The sequence below is a fragment of the Halichoeres trimaculatus genome, unplaced genomic scaffold, assembly GCF_033239565.1.
Source record: "Halichoeres trimaculatus isolate MK-OKI-2021-1 unplaced genomic scaffold, fHalTri1.1 fHalTri1_scaffold_5, whole genome shotgun sequence".
Taxonomy (NCBI): domain Eukaryota; kingdom Metazoa; phylum Chordata; class Actinopteri; order Labriformes; family Labridae; genus Halichoeres; species Halichoeres trimaculatus.
The window spans coordinates 31900917-31918163 of record NW_027437183.1 but is presented as its reverse complement, the minus strand read 5'-3'; the positions used below and the strand labels follow the sequence as shown (position 1 = coordinate 31918163).

General features: G+C 40.4%; 2 protein-coding genes across 3 annotated transcripts; one reads left to right on the top strand and one right to left on the bottom strand.

The window, feature by feature from the left end:
* Positions 1-221: 221 nt before the first annotated feature.
* Positions 222-5909, bottom strand: sdf2l1 (stromal cell-derived factor 2-like 1). The gene is made up of 3 exons (XM_074669327.1): positions 5648-5909; positions 1395-1591; positions 222-1313 (listed from the first exon to the last, which is right to left on the bottom strand). The coding sequence occupies exons 1-3, from the start codon at positions 5823-5825 to the stop codon at positions 1035-1037; spliced, it is 654 nt and encodes a 217-aa protein (XP_074525428.1). The 5' UTR covers positions 5826-5909; the 3' UTR covers positions 222-1034.
* A 1117-nt stretch (positions 5910-7026) lies between these two features.
* On the top strand, positions 7027-16907 carry marveld2b (MARVEL domain containing 2b). 2 transcript variants are annotated; one of them, XM_074671169.1, is made up of 8 exons: positions 7039-7185; positions 7263-7382; positions 9952-11192; positions 11355-11390; positions 11480-11655; positions 13768-13939; positions 14104-14154; positions 16421-16907. In XM_074671169.1, exons 3-8 carry the CDS (start codon positions 9966-9968, stop codon positions 16535-16537), a joined length of 1779 nt encoding a protein of 592 aa, XP_074527270.1. In that variant the 5' UTR covers positions 7039-7185; positions 7263-7382; positions 9952-9965; the 3' UTR covers positions 16538-16907. The 2 variants fall into 2 exon arrangements, with proteins under 2 accessions (XP_074527269.1, XP_074527270.1); XM_074671168.1 differs by having other exon boundaries at positions 7027-7382.
* The last annotated feature ends 340 nt before the right edge of the window (positions 16908-17247 follow it).

Sequence of the window (17247 nt, the reverse complement as noted above, 5' to 3'; positions counted from 1 at the left end):
CAAGAAGCAGGAAAAAATATGAAAAGGAACTCTTTTGTCCCGGTAGCAACTGGCCACACCAATATTTTTTTGATAGTATTACTGTTTTAAATGTTTCAAAACAAATTGACCCCAAGGGATACTAAAAAAAAAACCCACTCTGAACCTTGAAAATAAAGATTCTTTCAAATTACAGCTAATGGTTGGTACAAACAACAGAAAAAAAAAAGATGAGAAAACAGTCACATGAACAACTCAATCTTTAATTATTCAAAAGTTATTCCAAAATCCCGTCTCATCCCTTTGTCATAGTTCAGGATCCAGATTTAGCCCCAGCTCCTCTGCTGCTCTCTAAAAAGGATTCAAAGTTAAAAAACTGACAGGTGACCCAGCTCAGATTGCATCCATGTTTCAAAGTCTACATATGGCTCTCGGGCAAATCTCTGAAGCTGTCTGTTGAAAGAAAAAGTCCTGATTCAGCTGTTACTGATTTTTAATCGCAGGGGTTTCATGATTCAAATAAGAAGTTCATTCACCAAAGTCTCTTCACCATGTAGGCGGATCAGATAACTTATTAATGGGACAGTGCACATCACATGACGCACTGTGACATGATTACAACTCAGAACATAAAAACGCAGAGGAACATGTTAGAATGATTATTGGAAAAAAAAGCGGTGATGTCCGTTTCCTATCACTGATAATATGAAAGACTGATTTGATGCTGTCAAAGGTTACAGTTTGGTTAAAGAAGGTCATGGTAGATGTCAAGGTTAACCAGTGGTTTAAAAGGGAGAGGCCAGGTTTCTCCAGGAACTTTATGTCTGTTCCACATCAAATGTAAACCTAAAGGGCTAACTCGCGGCGTTATGGTGTCATGTGTGGATGTTCTAAAGGAGCAGGTGTGTTTGGAGCGTTAAGTGAGAACGGTCAGTTTCAGCTCAGTCGGTGTCCCAGATCACCCTGAGTTCATCAAGTGTTCCCAGACCAGTCATCAAGCAAATATTTCACATCATTTGGTCCAGACGAGCTTTAAACGTCCCCTGGTGATGATGTCAGAGTTCGTCATGGCGCAGTGGCTCCTGACTGGGCTGGATGAACACGCCCTCCATGGACCGCCACCAGTTGTGCTGGTTGGGGGAACTCATGCCGTGCACCTCACGCTGCCCACGAATCGGGTGTCCATACTGCTCGCCTGTCACGCTCAGGAAGACGTCAGTGCCCACGTGTTTGAATCGCACCGCCTCGTCTCGCTCCCAGTGGACGCCATCACACTGCACCGTCCACACGTCCAGGTCGTCACCCTCACCGTTCTCTCCAAAGGCGCTGACCTCCTGAGGATGACCACAAAGAGAATGAGCTCCACTCTCTGAGTGAAAACATGCAGGGGCAGAGGTGTGTGTTTCATATCTGACCTGGTTGTTGGACAGCGGCGAGCTGAAGTGGTGTGAGTGCAGGTTTCGACCCGTCTTCATGTGTGTGATCCGGATGGGCTGACCGCATTTGATGGCGACCCCGCGCTGACAGGGACGGTTCGGCTTCCCCCGAATCTGCCAGTAACTGTTTGAGTCATCAGCATTTTCCACTCCAGTGACAGACTGCTGCCCGCTGCCTGAACACACACACACACACACACACACACACACACACACACACACACACACACACACACACACACACACACACACACACACACACACACACACACACACACACACACACACACACACACACACATTTGAGGTTTAAACTGTGACACACTCCTCAGGTTGTTGCTGCTGTTGTTTTCTCTCTTGGATGTAGCTAATAAGTCTGTGTTTACCTGAACCTTTGTATGCAAATAATCTGTTTACTCCAGTTTTCACAGGTACAAGACAGTTCGTATTTTTGCACAAACAAATAATGCACCTGTAATCCTGCATGAAATGGAAAATGTTAATCTAGTTTTGCACAAGTTGTTGCCCTATTTTTTGTATTGTGTTGTTTTTCCATGTTGCATTGTGAGGATATTTAAAATTAAAGCCTCTCCCTCAGTTTGTTTTGCAAATGAGCTTCAAAACTAGATTTAAAAATGGTGTCTTGTGGTGCTGGTTTGACTTGGTGGTAAAAATCAGCCAGCTCTAAACAGCATGTTCGTTACCTCCGCCTGGGAGGTTATGTTTTTGGGAGAGTTGGTTTTGTTTGTCTGTGAACAACCTAACTCAAAAAATAACAAACAGATCTCGATAACATTTTCAGGAAATGTTCAAAATGGGATAAGGAAGAAGTGATTAAATTTTGGAGGTGATCGGGATCACCGTCTGGATCAAGGATTTGTTTAAAGCAGGGGTCCCCAGACTTTTTCCTGTCAGGGCCAAACAACTTTTCCCTTCTCTGATGGGGGGCCAGGGTCAGTTTGTAAAAAAAAAGTGTGACAAGCGCAGAGGTGTCCAAATGTAAGTATTTTTTCCTTCCCAGAAAGCCACACATAACCAAATATTAATAACCCTTTCTGGGATCTTGAGAGGAAAAAAATCAGAAAATAAATAACACTACAAATGAAATATGTAACACTATTTATGAAATAAATAATAACTAAATAGCCCTTTAGGCTAAGAAACCGAACTAAATGACGCTTAGTTACAACACTAACTAGCACAATACATTTTACTACCAGTATGGTTGTGTAACAGGATTTTTTTTTTTTTACGGGAGGGGTTTCAGATAGGGCACAAACTGCAGAAGGGTGGAATAGAAGTTTATGTTCTATGCATGTGTGAGTCTCGATCACATGGCCAGACTGAAAAAAAAATCATAATGCGCCTCTGGTATTGTTCAGGGGGCCGGGCAAAATGTGGAGGGGGGCCATATCCGGCCCCCGGGGCCATAGTTTGGGGACCACTGGTTTAAAGGATTCTTTGTCATTGTGACAAAGGGCTGTTTTCACCATATGTGTATAAAACTCCAACATCAATTGTCGGATTGTTTTGCAAAACAATACAAGACAAGGTCACCATAATTTCTGACAGATGTAAAAGTACGATCCAGATCCTGGAAATATTCTTGACACTAAGATCCAGAACATGAAATATGTACTGGGTCATCAATTTTCAACACTGTCATAAAACAAATTATCGTACAAACCTGCAACTAACACCAAATTGTAGCAGACAGTCTGTTGAAAGTGAGTATAACATTAAAGTAGGACTAAAGTGATGGTGACAATCACAATATGCTTGGTGGAGGTCTGTGCTCTGTGAGTGCTTTTCTAGTTACCACATGTTATACCCTCTCTCAGTCCCAGTTTCCTGCTGTATTCATTGTCCTCTCCTTAAAACCAGGCACAAAGGCATAAACTCTCCTAAGTTTTAACTTAAACTCCAGAGCAACAAACAAGGTGAAGAAGTTTTTGGGAGCAGGTCTTCTTTTTTAACACTACTTTTATTTGTTAAAGACAACTTTTCCCAGGATGCAAAGCAATGAGGTACTGTAGTTATGTAGAGCTATTGTTTGAAACGTGACAACAAGCAAAACTGTAAACTCAGTTTGTAGTTTGGAGTCTAGTAGGTGAGGATATCGTGCTCTATCGCTCTCCAGTTTAGCTCTTATCTGCTCTGACCTCCTTTTCAGGAGAGAAAATGGAAAAGGCTGCAAAATGGATTTGTGTTCTGTGAAAATCCTATCTATCTACAGGCTCTGAGAAATAGCAGAAACAAAAAATCTCATTTTAAATTGAGGATTATGAATAGCCAGAAAGAAAGATGCAATTTTTGCAGACACTGATGTTTTAATCATGCGGACAATCCACTACCCAGGTTTGACTAATACCAGAGATATGAGCCATCTTTCGTTACCATCTTTACAAAGACAAACATGTTCTCATACTTTGTAACCTGAACTTTGAACTCTCAGGAGAAAAACAGGACAATACTTTTCAGCAGAAAGCCCTGAAGTGAAACTTCTCTGGTTACCAGTCTGAGCTCAGTTCCATGAACAGAAATCATCCTGCAGATAAGGTGGAGCATCCCCTGGTACAAATCTATCTGCAGTGCATGCTTCAGACACCTGCAGGCCACTGTGCTGTCATTGTGTCAGATTCATACAGGAAGTCAGACCACAACCTTTCAAAATAATTCTTCCTAAGTTATGTAGAGACTTCTGATTTCTTTGGGACAGATTAAACAGTACTAAACTGTAAAAAGACAAGATGAAAAAAAGAGAAAAATCAATAACCTGACAGAGAATTGATTAGCAGAGGTAATAAAACAAATCTAACAACTAACAGCTGGTTTGTTTACACATTATAATCACTTATATGAGGTGGTAGAAGGCCGTCATGCTCACAGAAAACGTTTAATATTGGTTGTATTTGGTCCCGAAATTTAATCTGTGTGAGCTCAAAATGTATTTTGGAGCACCTGTGAGAGTGCAAATTTTTGTTGTTATCTTTTTTCTTTAAGAAATGTTTGCTAAGTAAGCATTGCTTTTGTATACTATAATAAGTGTAGAGCCTGCTATTGAGCTATGAAAAAAACATACAGTTTTTCGACAGTCATAGGAAACATAAGGCCACAAAGAACACACCCAGTGCATCCACCTGGGAAAAGTAGGACACATTTGTCAGCCTCTTTTGGATGAGTCTTATGAATGAAAGAGCTATCATTCATTCATTTATTCAGCTTTCACTTGCTGTCTCTAGAGGCAAAAATGAATAAAAATGCAGCAATTATCTTCCACAGCCTGAGTGTCATGTGACAGAATTAAAAATGTTTGGGACTTCACAATGAAAGTGTTCAGTTTTTCACAGCAGAGCAGGACAATGCTGTGTCTAATTTATCAATAATTTATCAAGTCAAAGATGTGGTGCCCTCACATGTGGCTCAATTTGGTTTGTTTTCATATGTACTTCATACTTTCCATATGTGTTTTATAGCTTATTGCTTTTATAATACCCTTTACCTTGTGTGAATATGTAGCCCTATTTTCGAGATGGCATTTATTATCTCCTACAAATCAAGGACCAAATCATGTTTTTGATCTATAAAACTTGCATCTAATATTGTTGTGTTTAATTAACAGAAAGATATCTTTTCAAGATTTAAAACAAGAAAAAGTTTGACAGCTTTATTTTGAAAAACCCAAAACGGAAGCCGTTCCATTTGGACGCTTTGACACCGGTATATAATAACAAAAAATATAAATTTTAATTATGTCGAAGGCGAACAAGCCTGTTGCCCATTTGTATCTTAAAAAATGTACACGGACTAGTCAATATAAATCTGATTTCCTGGACTCAAATACTGACTGACTGTCAGGCTAACATCCAGTATTTGTTGCTAACCCGCATGAAGACAACACGGAGCCAGACTACCTTCACAAAAAGCTCAGTTTTCTACTTTTCTGCTCTCTGGCTGAACAAGAAGGCACCTACAAGATCTATTATCATAAACATCGAAAGATAAGGAGCTACACTCAAGTTCGGCTAAAGAAAACATCAATATTATTTTTTTGAAACGTCCTTTTGGGGTGTTTTTCCACCTCTTCATCTGTCATTTCATATCGCTTCCGCAGATTCAATGCATCAGTCAGATACAAACACACCTCTCTTAGTATTATTATTTTGTCCCGTATGTATTAGTTTTCTGGGTCGGATAAGGAATGAGGATTAGCTGTGTGAGAATGAACTCACCTGAACCGTATTTGACATCGTGGGAGTGCAGGCGGACGTTGTGTCTGGTGTTGAGTAGTTTAACCAGAGAGCCGCAGGTGACATGATTGAGCTCCGAGTCTCTCCCCTCACATTGAGACCAGAGGAGAACTAACAGAAAGGATTTCACTAAAACATGAACAGCTGGAATTATCTCCATCTTTGAGCCTCTCTATCAGACACTGACAGGATGGATCAGACACTTTCAAACACACCGACCCTCTCAACCAATCACAGCCTGACAACTCCGAAAACGCGGAAATAAATGTCAACATCTGATTGGTCGAAGTACTACCATGGCAAACCGGAATCTGTGATCTGACATTCATCAATACGTAGTCAACTCTACAGTTTCATCCTCGCATGATCTACTTGTACGTAGTCGCTCCCACCAGAGGTGCACGGAGTGATGCAGGGAAATGAAAAGAGAAGCGAGGGAACGAAGAAAACCTTATAGTAATGGCAGCGTCAGCTGTTCACCGCTGGATCAAAGCTGACTGACAGCTATCAGCAGATTAAATGGATAATAAACCAGAGGGACTATTTTGAAATCTGATTTCAGTTGATGCTTTTCCCGTATTTAAAGAAAACACGCCTTGAAGTTGTCTCTGACATTTAATATTTTTAATTCTCTAATCCCAATATTCAAGAGAATTTAAAGATGACTTTGGCTTCATAACAATCTGGTTAATAAAAGTTTAGCTTTATGTGTCAGAAAGCCAAGATAACTGATTATACAGTAATCACCATTGCTTCCCAATTAGCCATAGGGAAAAGTTCTTGCTAAATAAATAAATAAATAAATAAATAAATAAATAACAATAATAATAATAATAATAATAATAATAATAATAATAATAATAATAATAATAATAATAAAACAATAATACTATAACATACTATCCTATAACCATAATAATACTAAAACAACAATAAAAAAAGAATAAGAAAAAAAACTGTAGTTTTTGCTTAAAATCATACTGACAACTGAAGAGAAATTATACCAACAATTTCATCAAAAGCTCTGAAATGACAGAAATATTGGTGCCACCTGCATCCAGGATTTGTCTGGGTAAGTAACACACAAAACATACAAATTTAGTTTACAAATATGCCTAAATTCTTGAAGCTTACTTACTTTACTTGATTTTGGTTGCATTGTATCTGATTCTAAAATAGTTTTATGTACTCCGTGAAACCGATAACTCCCATTGTTTATTTTGTAAAATAAACCAGAGGGCAGGGGGGGTTTGGGAACCAGATTACTTACAGCAATTTATTTTTTTTTCCCCAACCCTGTCTCATTCAGAAATTGATTATCAAAACATAGCCTGGATGTACAAGAGCTGTTAATACAAAAACTTCGATGATGATAGACAGAATCCGGTAATGGAAATCAAAGCTGCGTAAAAGGAGAAGGTTAAAAGAAAAAACTGGAGAACAGAGGGAGCAGTGGGGGCTGGAGCACAGAGGTCGGATGACGTCAGTGAACGCACCGCGAGGCTGGTCAGACTGGACAGGTGAGTTTCACCTGGCTGTGGCTTACTTTACTCAGATCAGTGTTGTTTCCTGTTTGCTTCTCTCTGTGTGGCTGCAGGTTTTACTGGTGGCTGACCTGAGACCAGTGTGAGAGTGTGCAGACACACAGAGAAGCAGACAGACGGGATGTAGCTGCAGTTACACCGAGAGAAACAGGCCGCCCGAGGAATAACAGCAGGTAAGACAGCGTCTCAATTTATCGACTTTTAACTGGGCCAATTCACTTTGAATGAGAGGAATGAACACTCTGGAAAGTTAAAAAAGATAGTCTGCGTGTTCGTTGTTTTATTTTAACTTAACCCGTAATAATTTCGTTTTTGATTTTGTTTATGTGACCCATTTTTACCGGGTTTCCTGGGAGTGGCTTCATGTAGAGACACCTGTTTGCCTCTCTGCTAACAGGGAAACAGCTAATGGATGATGGGTGCTAACATCACTCTCAGACAAATTTGTCTAATTGTCAAGAATCAGTGCTCAGGAACACGTTTTATTAATCTAGTTTAGGAAACATATGGTGGAAATATTGTAAAAAATAATGAATCTCCATCAAGTTGTTAGAGTAAAAAACTGTAAACAATCGAGGTCCTGTTTATTGAATTCCACCTTATCGGTGCCTGCTTGATGAGAAGGCTGAGTTTTTTGGTTAGAGCACCTCTGAAGGTTCAGTTTGAACCCTTTTTGAAGTGATGACTGCATCTTGACATACATTTCATAATAAGTGGTAACCTACCTCTCCTGATATATGTGCATACTGACTTCAATTTTTTTTAATTACCTCTGTCTTTACTGTGATAAGGAAAAAAAAACTTCTTAATGCGTCCTAAAAAGGATATTTGGTGTCCATATTCATTTTGATTTAACGACCTGCACACAATTCTGGTTAAAAACAGTGTCCAAAATATTATATCCTCTGAATTATCATCCATAATCCAGATGAACATTGTGGTGATCTGTGTGTCTGCTGAGAGTCCGCTCTCAGTCCATATTTTATTGCACATGTGATGAGTTTTAGTAATAGTCACAAATCAATATTTGTATTGTATTGCATGTTTAAGTATCAATTTGTTATACACCTGTCTTTTGTAGGGAGAGACTTCTGACATTTAAATGTCTGGTATTTTCAGATTAAATGTCAAATCTAACAGTCATTGCTGTGTCACTCTGTCAATAATGATGAAAGACAGAGTGAAGTGAACTTGTTCTGCTAAGTTGTGCTCCCATGTTATAGATGAATGAATCATCACATTTTTATCTAACAGCTGACATATTTTATGTGTTTAACCACAAACCATTTTCACTTTAAACCATTAACATCAATCTGTTCTTTAACATTACTGATGCATCCCTAAGCTTTTTGATATCATGGGAACATGCTGTAACCAAGACGTGAGGGTGCTCAGAGATTACACCATCTGTATTACAGTCAACACATGGACATAGGTGCAGATATGAAATGAAAACAAGACATGATGGAGTTTGCTTTCGTTCAGTTTAACCATCAAGTCTGGGGTTAGGTGGTGTTTTAATTCTGTCTTATTGATAGATCATTCTGCTCATTGATTTTGTTTCTGCTAGTTTAGTCCTTATTCAGATTTCATAACAAGAATAAAAGTTTCTTGGTACCTTAAGGTTCCCAGCAGTTTGCTGTCACCTGTAACATGGATTGTACTTTTTTCCTGAAGCAGTCATCGTTCTTATTAAGATGAATGAAATAATTTACAAACCTTAACTTAAGTAACAGAAAAATATCATCATAACACGGTCATCTTTATGAGAAACCAAACAGACATAACAAAATGTTTGTCAATCTGTGAAGGAGGAGAGTTTGAGTCTGTGACAGAGGGCAGAGCTCAGACACAGACTGTAACCAGGAGGAAGCTCAATACCAGCAGGAAACAAACAAAATCTATCCCTTTATTACTTATTTGTCCAGAGATGTGGGTGCTACAGGTTATTTGTACCTTGATGGCTGTAATATGAAGAGAAAAAATGTTTCAGTTTTTTATTATTATTTTTTTTAATCTCTGCCACTAAAAGATGCTGCTTGCCCTCCCCTGCTTGTGGCAGCTTTGGATTATAAATATAACTGCAGATTTGATATAAGTTTTACCTTCCCCTCCATTTCTACTTTAAAAAAATCTGTAAGTGCATCAGTGTGAACCATATCAGAAAGTTTGGACCCTAGGGTTTTTTATAACCTGAAAATTAGTGCTTTAAATCTACAGATAAAGCAAGTCCACTTTAAATGACCAACTTTACTGCAGAAACAAACATATTCACAGCCCTTCTAAGAGTTAGTGGGGGTTGTAGTAACTGTTTGCTGTACATACTGTGCACATTAAGATGAGCTTTTATTGTTATATCTGAGAGCACGTCAGGCTATTGAGTTTGGAGAAGTAAAGAATCAGTTTAAAGATGTGACATCATGTGTACTGTAAATTTCTAGACATTTTGAACTTTATACTCGTCCTAACTTTTTGTTTTCTCGATTGCTGGTGTGACTCCTCCTAAATTTTGCCTGGGGGATAAATAAAGTATTTTCTATTCTATTCTATTCTATTCTATTCTATTCTATTCTATTCTATTCTATTCTACTCTATTCTATTCTATTCTATTCTATTCTATTCTATTCTATTCTATTCTATTCTATTCTATCATAAATCTGTCAAATTCTTAATCAACCTCCCACTTTTTGATCATTTGATTGTCAAAGCCTCTGACATAAGAATGTTTTTGTTTTTTTGTAGTTCACACAGTCCAAATGTCAGGAGGCGGAGCTTCCAGGTTCGACCGGGTGAGAGAGATCCCGCACTATGACCAGGTCCCCGCGGGCTCTTTAACGAGAGACCAGTTTCCCCCTCCGCCCCCTTTACCCCTGCATGGTCCAATACCTGCTGTCAGTCTAGACCCCCTCCCCCCGCCCCCTCTCCCTGCAGAGGCAGCTGTTGGTCCAGACTCCTTCTACCCCCCCAGCGATGATGAGCCACCAGAGAGTGACATTGACACCATGGACATCAAGCCGGTCCACCGCTTCATCCCAGACTCTGTCAAGAACTTCTTCAGGGGGAACAGCGGAAACAGCGCCAGCAAGGGTTGGACTGTCCCGCCACGTGACGCTGAGTCCCCAGCTCCCTCATCCAGGAAGAGCAACATATGTCACACCACAGAGGGAGTCCCCTGCTCACCTCCACACTCCGCCCCACCCTCTCCGTCCCTCCCCGGTTCCTACAGGGACCCCTATGGTGGCTCCGGGGGCAGCTACACCACCCAGAAGGAGCGAGACGGGCTGCTGCTGGGAGCTGAAGCCATCGACTCTGCCTCCGCCGTGCCCACCAACCTGTCAGCCCTCACCTATCAGGAGCGGGTGGAGGAGTACCACCAGCGGTACGCCTACATGAAGTCATGGGCGGGGCTTCTGAGGATCCTGGGATGTGTACAGCTGCTGCTGGGAGCTGCTGTGTTCGCCTGCGTCTGTGCTTACATCCACAAAGACAATGAGTGGTTCAACATGTACGGGTACTCCCAGCCGCAGATGTTCGGAGGGCTGGGTGGAGGAGCTGGAGCGTATGGATATGGAGGGGGGTACTACACAGGTCCTAAGACTCCGTTTGTCCTGGTGGTAGCTGGTCTGGCGTGGATTGTGACGGTTATCCTTGTGGTTCTGGGGATGAGCATGTACTACAGAGCCATCCTCCTGGACTCCACTTGGTGGCCGTTCACAGAGTGCGCCATCAACCTGGTGCTGGCCGTGCTTTACCTCGCAGCGGGGGTCGTGTATGTGAGGGACACCACCCGAGGGGGGCTCTGCAACATTCCCGTCTTTAATAACGGCGTGAATGGGGCATTCTGCCGCACAGAGGCTGGACAGACTGCTGCCATCGTCTTCATCTTCATCACCATGGTGCTGTACTTCATCAGTGCGGTGGTGTGTCTGAAGCTCTGGAGGCACGAAGCGGCGAGGATGAGGAAGGAGGCGCTGGCACAAGAGGTCTGACACGTTCCTGTCTTTAGATAATTCAGATAATACACAACACACAAGTAGAAACCTGTCATTTATAAAACAAGTATTTACGGATAACTCACTTGGTTCGTGATTACCACTGTGAAGTTTTGCTAAGTCCCTCTTCATCTCTCCTTCTCTTAAAAACAGATGAAAACCATCGACTCCTCAGTCCCTCTGTCGATAGTAAGTATCACTTTCTGAATGTTCCTGCGGAGATCAAACTGCTCACAGGGGGTTTAATCTGAAAACATGGCTGTGTTTTTGTGTTGTAGCTGGGCGCTGGCTCATCCGGAGCCTCAGAGCGGACTCCTCTGCCTACCATCCAGCCGGACATCATGGACGCTGGCAACAGCTCTATCAACGTTCCTCTGATGGCGCCAGAGATCCTCCGAGGTCACATCCCAGCCGGGCACATCCCAAAACCTGTGGTTATAGCTGACTATGTGGAGTGAGTGTTTCTGTTTCAGTTTTTAGATGACTCAGAGAGGAAGGGGTCCAGTGTCTCTGTGCACCCCAGGTTAAAGATATGGTAACAGATTTGTTTTACCTTAAACCCTAAAAGTGGCTCTTAGTTATACTCTCCTGGAAAATGTGATGATTAGTATCATAAGTGTGAAATTTAGGGTAAGGGTTTAGTGCATCTGCCTCTTTCTCTCTTAGGTGAGTCTCAGTTTCACTGTAAACAGTAAGTTCTTCAGAGGCTCCACTCTGGCTTCCACCAGCAGCATGAAGTTGTAACAGAAACTAGTTTTTTGTGATTAACAGGCCTTAAGTACGCTGAAATAACAACATCATGATGTGGTGAATAGTCAAAAGTCCAGCTTTGTCAGGACTGTCCTCAAGATGAGAAAAAATACTTTAACAGTGTTTATCTGTTGTGGCACCTGATTGGTCAGTATCACTCAGACAAACATAACTCCTTTTTCGTATCATACTACGATACCTTGTGGTCAGATTCTGTAGTTACAAACCAATGGTGCACCTGAGAAAGTTTTAAAAACAAATGTAATCCCAACTTTGATGTCCCCTTTAGAAAAAAAATCTGCAGGTGTCTATCTCCACTGTTGAGTCAAGCCTACAGTAACCCTGCATCAGTGTCAGACACATCAGAAAAATGAGTAAATACACGGTAACCTCCTTACCCAAGTTAAAACAACAATTTGGAATCTAGATCAAGAACTTGGTGACAACTTGACGCCATATTTGTCATCAGTATAAGTTTCTATGTCATAGGCGTATTAGTAAGATCAGAAAAACAGATGCAGAGATGACAGAGATTGCTTCAACCAGCAGATGTGAGAAAACATTGATTTGACTGCAGTTAAAGCTCAAAGTTTGGTGACTCGGGTTGTTATTCCAGCTGTTACATCACTATCTCTAAAGACACTAGACTTTCAGGGGCTGTTTACTCGACGATGGTTTTAGGGTGGAACGCAAAAGTTTTGTTGTGTTTCAGCCTCGCTTGTGCTGCTGAATCTGCTGAATCTGCTGACTGTCATCATACAAAATGCGCATCTGTTGCTCCACTTTTGAACTTAGTATTCCCCAATACACCAGATGATGAGCTCAACTCTACTTTGGTGGAGATCTACCAAAAGCGGCTTCTGGATAAGACAGTTATGGAATCACCTACAGACCTGGCATGCTTACTACAGCGTTTTGAGTCCCTTGGCGTTTCCGCGTAAACACAGATTTTTTCCACTGTGTTTCAGCGTTTTCAGATGAAACGTTGTCGTGTAAACGGGGTCTCAAACTGAAGGGCATGGTTGTTGTTGGTCTACTGAGACTGATGGGTTCATTTATTAACAATCTATGATTTTGTCATATCTGATCTTTTCTTTCATGAGAACTAAGTCCATCAACAAAACACCTAAAAAGTGATGGTAGAGGTAGACCAGCAGGTCCTAAAACAAAAAAAGAAGTTATAGCAACGTGTTGATGGGCAGAATGAACAAGAGGAAAGAAGACATCTCAAGCTGCACTCAGACTTTTCATGATTGTTTTTGTCCCGTAAAACTCAGAGAAACTTGGGTATCCTCGGTGGATTAAGAAGTAAACTGAGGCTTAGAAACCAAGCGGCAACCTCTGGTCTAAGAATCAGAAACAATGCTGAAGTGCTAAAATCTGCTGTTTCTGGAGTGTTTGCTTGAGGCTGGCTCCAGAAGTACTGGAAGTCATATACACACCAAGCAAAAAAAAGCTGTTTTCAAAGCAGAAATTAACCTATTTACAGCCTGGTTCAAAAAACGTCTGACTCGTTATTTTCACTACCGGCACACACTGTTGTGGGGGGGGACTACAAACTCAGTAGTTCAGAGGATACTAAGAATGTGAACTCACCCAATCAAAGGCACAGCTCAGCTCATGTGACTGATGTACGCCCTATAGACGTACTTGAAGCCCCTGCCACTTCCACTATGGCCGCTATAGCCAATTTGATTCAAAAGTCCATTTCAGAAACAGATGGCTGACGTCAGGAAGACTACGTCAATTAATTATACAGTCTATGTTGGAGAAACACCAGCAGCTTAGTGTGAATTCTCCTGTCTTGCTCTTGCAGTAAATACCGCGCCATCCGCTCAGACGAGCAGAGGGATCAGTACAGAGCCGTCTTCAACGACCAGTACGCTGAGTACAAGGAGCTGCATGCAGAGGTCCAGGCCATGAGCAAGAAATTTGAGGAGATGGACGAGATGATGCAGAACCTTGCTGCTCAGCCCTCCAATCAGATGGTACGTCTACCGCCTGCAACACACACACACACACACACACACACACACACACACACACACACACACACACACACACACACACACACACACACACACGCACACACACACACACACACACACACACACACAAAATCCTTGTCTCTAACATGCTGATTGTGTTTCAGGAGAGGGAGCGGATCAACAACATTTTAATGGAGTACCAGAGAAAGAAAAATGTAAGTAAACATTACAAGATTAAATTTATCAGAGGCTGTTTCTCTGATGGAGTCTAAACTCTACTCTGCAAAGAGTGTTATTCTGTTTCTGTTAAACCCCTCAGAGACTGTGTGTAACAAAAACACAAACAAAATATCTCTTTCATCAACCAAGAGATTTCCTGTGGTTCTCTGTGACACTGAATCAAAGCAGCAGAGGCTGTTACTTTAATTTGTGTTTCCTGTATGTGACACTTCAGAAACATTTTAGATTGGAAGCTCCCTTTTTTTAGTCTCTACTGAAAACAAAACTAGGAGCAAAACAGAAACACAATCCTGACGTTCATACTTCCAGTGAAAACAAAGACAAACACTGTTTGATATTTCAAAGTTTGAGCATTTGTGTTTACCTCCGGCAAACATCCTGAACAAAGAAAAGAAAAGAGTAACATACAGTTAAGTTAAATATAATAATAAAGGTCTTCTTCTAAGGTCTTTTCAAAGAGGTCATTGTCTGGATGGCAGCATATGTTTCTCATAAACCTGTGTGTGCGTTTTGTAAATTCAGGGTTGCACATTTGCTGACCTGAGAACAATGACCCACGACCAGGAGCACATAGATATAACACAGGAAGAGATTACGAGTAAGAATGAAACACTAATTTCCAGCTGTAACAAAAAATGTCAAGCAGCTGAAACCTCAACAGAGTCAGAGGCACTCTCAGGAGATTTTACTGCTGCAAGCAAGAAAGCAATTAAAAAATGCTGCGTCAGAGAAATCCCCTGACTCTAAAGGCTTCTGTGAGGATACTGAACTGATGTTGAAATATTTTCACTCTTTTGCTGATACCTCTTCATGAACTACAGAGTAGATGAGATTATCAGTGATCAGATTCCTTTTTTTCTGGGTTTCCACCCAGAAATCAGAGCTACTGGATAATGGTGTAAAATAAGTCATCTATAGTTGAACCAGAGGTTAAAACATGTTATTCTGAGATCTTCCTTTTTGTTTTGTCTTCCTCAGATATTATAAAACTTCTGCTCAGGAACTAAAAAGACTCTACATTAATAACATTTATTATATCAATATACATAAAAAAACATTTATACATCTTTAAAAGAACCCAGAGACTAAAATGAACAACAATATAACAGATTGATAATGAGTAAACACGCTCAGGACATCCTTCCAGCCTTAGAGGACAGGAATTACTCACAGTGGTTAGTAAAAGCAGTGATCCACTCTTCAAGAATGTGACCACGTCATCTTTACCCGCTGAAACTGACTGTGATGAAACTGCATGATAAAAAAAAACACCATACCATCCCTGCTTTATGTAATTAACTGCACCTTCATTAGACATAGTTAGTTATAACTTATAGAGATGATTAGATAGATTAAAGTCTTTATTTCCATTGTGAGAAAACACATCACATAAACAGTCACATCATCTCCTGAGCTGGACAGTGAGGGAAGTAACAAAAATATAGATAAAAAAAAGTTCACAGCCGACTGAAGAAATAAAGAAGCTGACACTAAACATTGATTTACATGAATTAGTCACCCAGCTGAAGAACCGTCCCTCAGATTACACACTTTGTAGCCATTCTGTGGCAATGATAAGTCCTCCTCTGCTTCCTTTGTTAAACATTTCATTAACTTCAAAGTCAACCATAAACCACAAATCTAACGCTTCGTCCTGCCAAACAAATTAAAACTACTTTTGAAAAAATTGTCCATGGGCTTTAATGATGCCAACAGAAACACTTTTTATGTGGTTTGAATAGTCAGCATTTAACATTTTACACATCAGGCTTCTAAGAAACCTCACCTGTCCCTGATTTGACTCTTCATACCAGATGATAAGTGGTCAGTTTCATATTCAGACTATTTTGACCTGAAAAAAACTTTTTTTAGACCCATTTTTCCCCCTCATCCTGCATTCTGAACTATTTTTCTGCACTGTTTTTTTTTTTACTAATCTCCAATCTGGTTTTATGTCCCCAGTGTGGTTTTTGAACCCTCACATTTTCACACCATGATAAAAACATTCATTAAAAGATGTCAGCTGTAAGAGTTATTAAGTTTCCGACTTTGGTTTTGAAAGCTGGGACATGTTTACTGAAAAAAATGTGCCTTCCTTTTTTTTGTCAGTTTCCTGGTTTATTTAGAGCTCTTTTAACAAACAGACAATCACAAAATGTAAAATGTATGAAAGACTTCTGCTGCCTAAGAAACTTTAAACCAAAACAAAAAAAGGTCAAACTTCTTCTTTTTTTCTGATAGGACCCTACGTTTCTGGAAAAGAAGGAGAGGTGTGACTACCTGAAGAGCAAACTGTCTCATATCAAACAGAAGATTCAGGAGTACAACAAAGTCGCGGACTGGAATGACGACAACTAAACACAACACAAACACACTGTAATTTCATGAAACACACACTTTGTTTGGCTGAGAAAATGGGACTAGAGGAGATGCCAACATGACTCCAGGTGCCACGGTTGTTGGCTGACACATTGTCTCTGATTGTGGCTGTGTTGTTGTTTTATCAAAAGAAGCACGGCATTCTGGGAACACATCATTCAAAGGTTTCCTTGCAGGCAGAGGTGTGTTTTTGGTCCAATATGATAAACATGAAATGAATTGCACTGTGGAGCTTCAGCAGGTTATAAAAATGTTTACCGTGGGCTGTTTTTGTATAAATTTTCTCTGTAGCGTGAATTTCTCTTTACTGTAAAGCATGATATGAACTTTAACAGTTAGTTTAAACTCTGCCCTGTTGTTACTGAAATCATCATGTTTTTAATCCCTTCTTTAAAAAACTTTTTGTACACTGAGTGTTTGATACATGGTTGATGTTGAGTATCACCACTCTTGACAATGAAGCATTTTTATACAGACTGCTTGTATTTGTCTCTTTTTTTATCTTAGCAGTTGATAAACTCATTGACTTCTTGGTTGGTAGTTATGATTTATGGTAACAAGAGGTTCAGGCCACATGAAAACATTAATAATAGATCTTAATTTATTTTTTCTGCTACCTGAATGTACTTTAAGTAATTCCTTCAGGATTTGACAGAGCTTCTCTTGACTCTCACACTTGGGGAAATCTT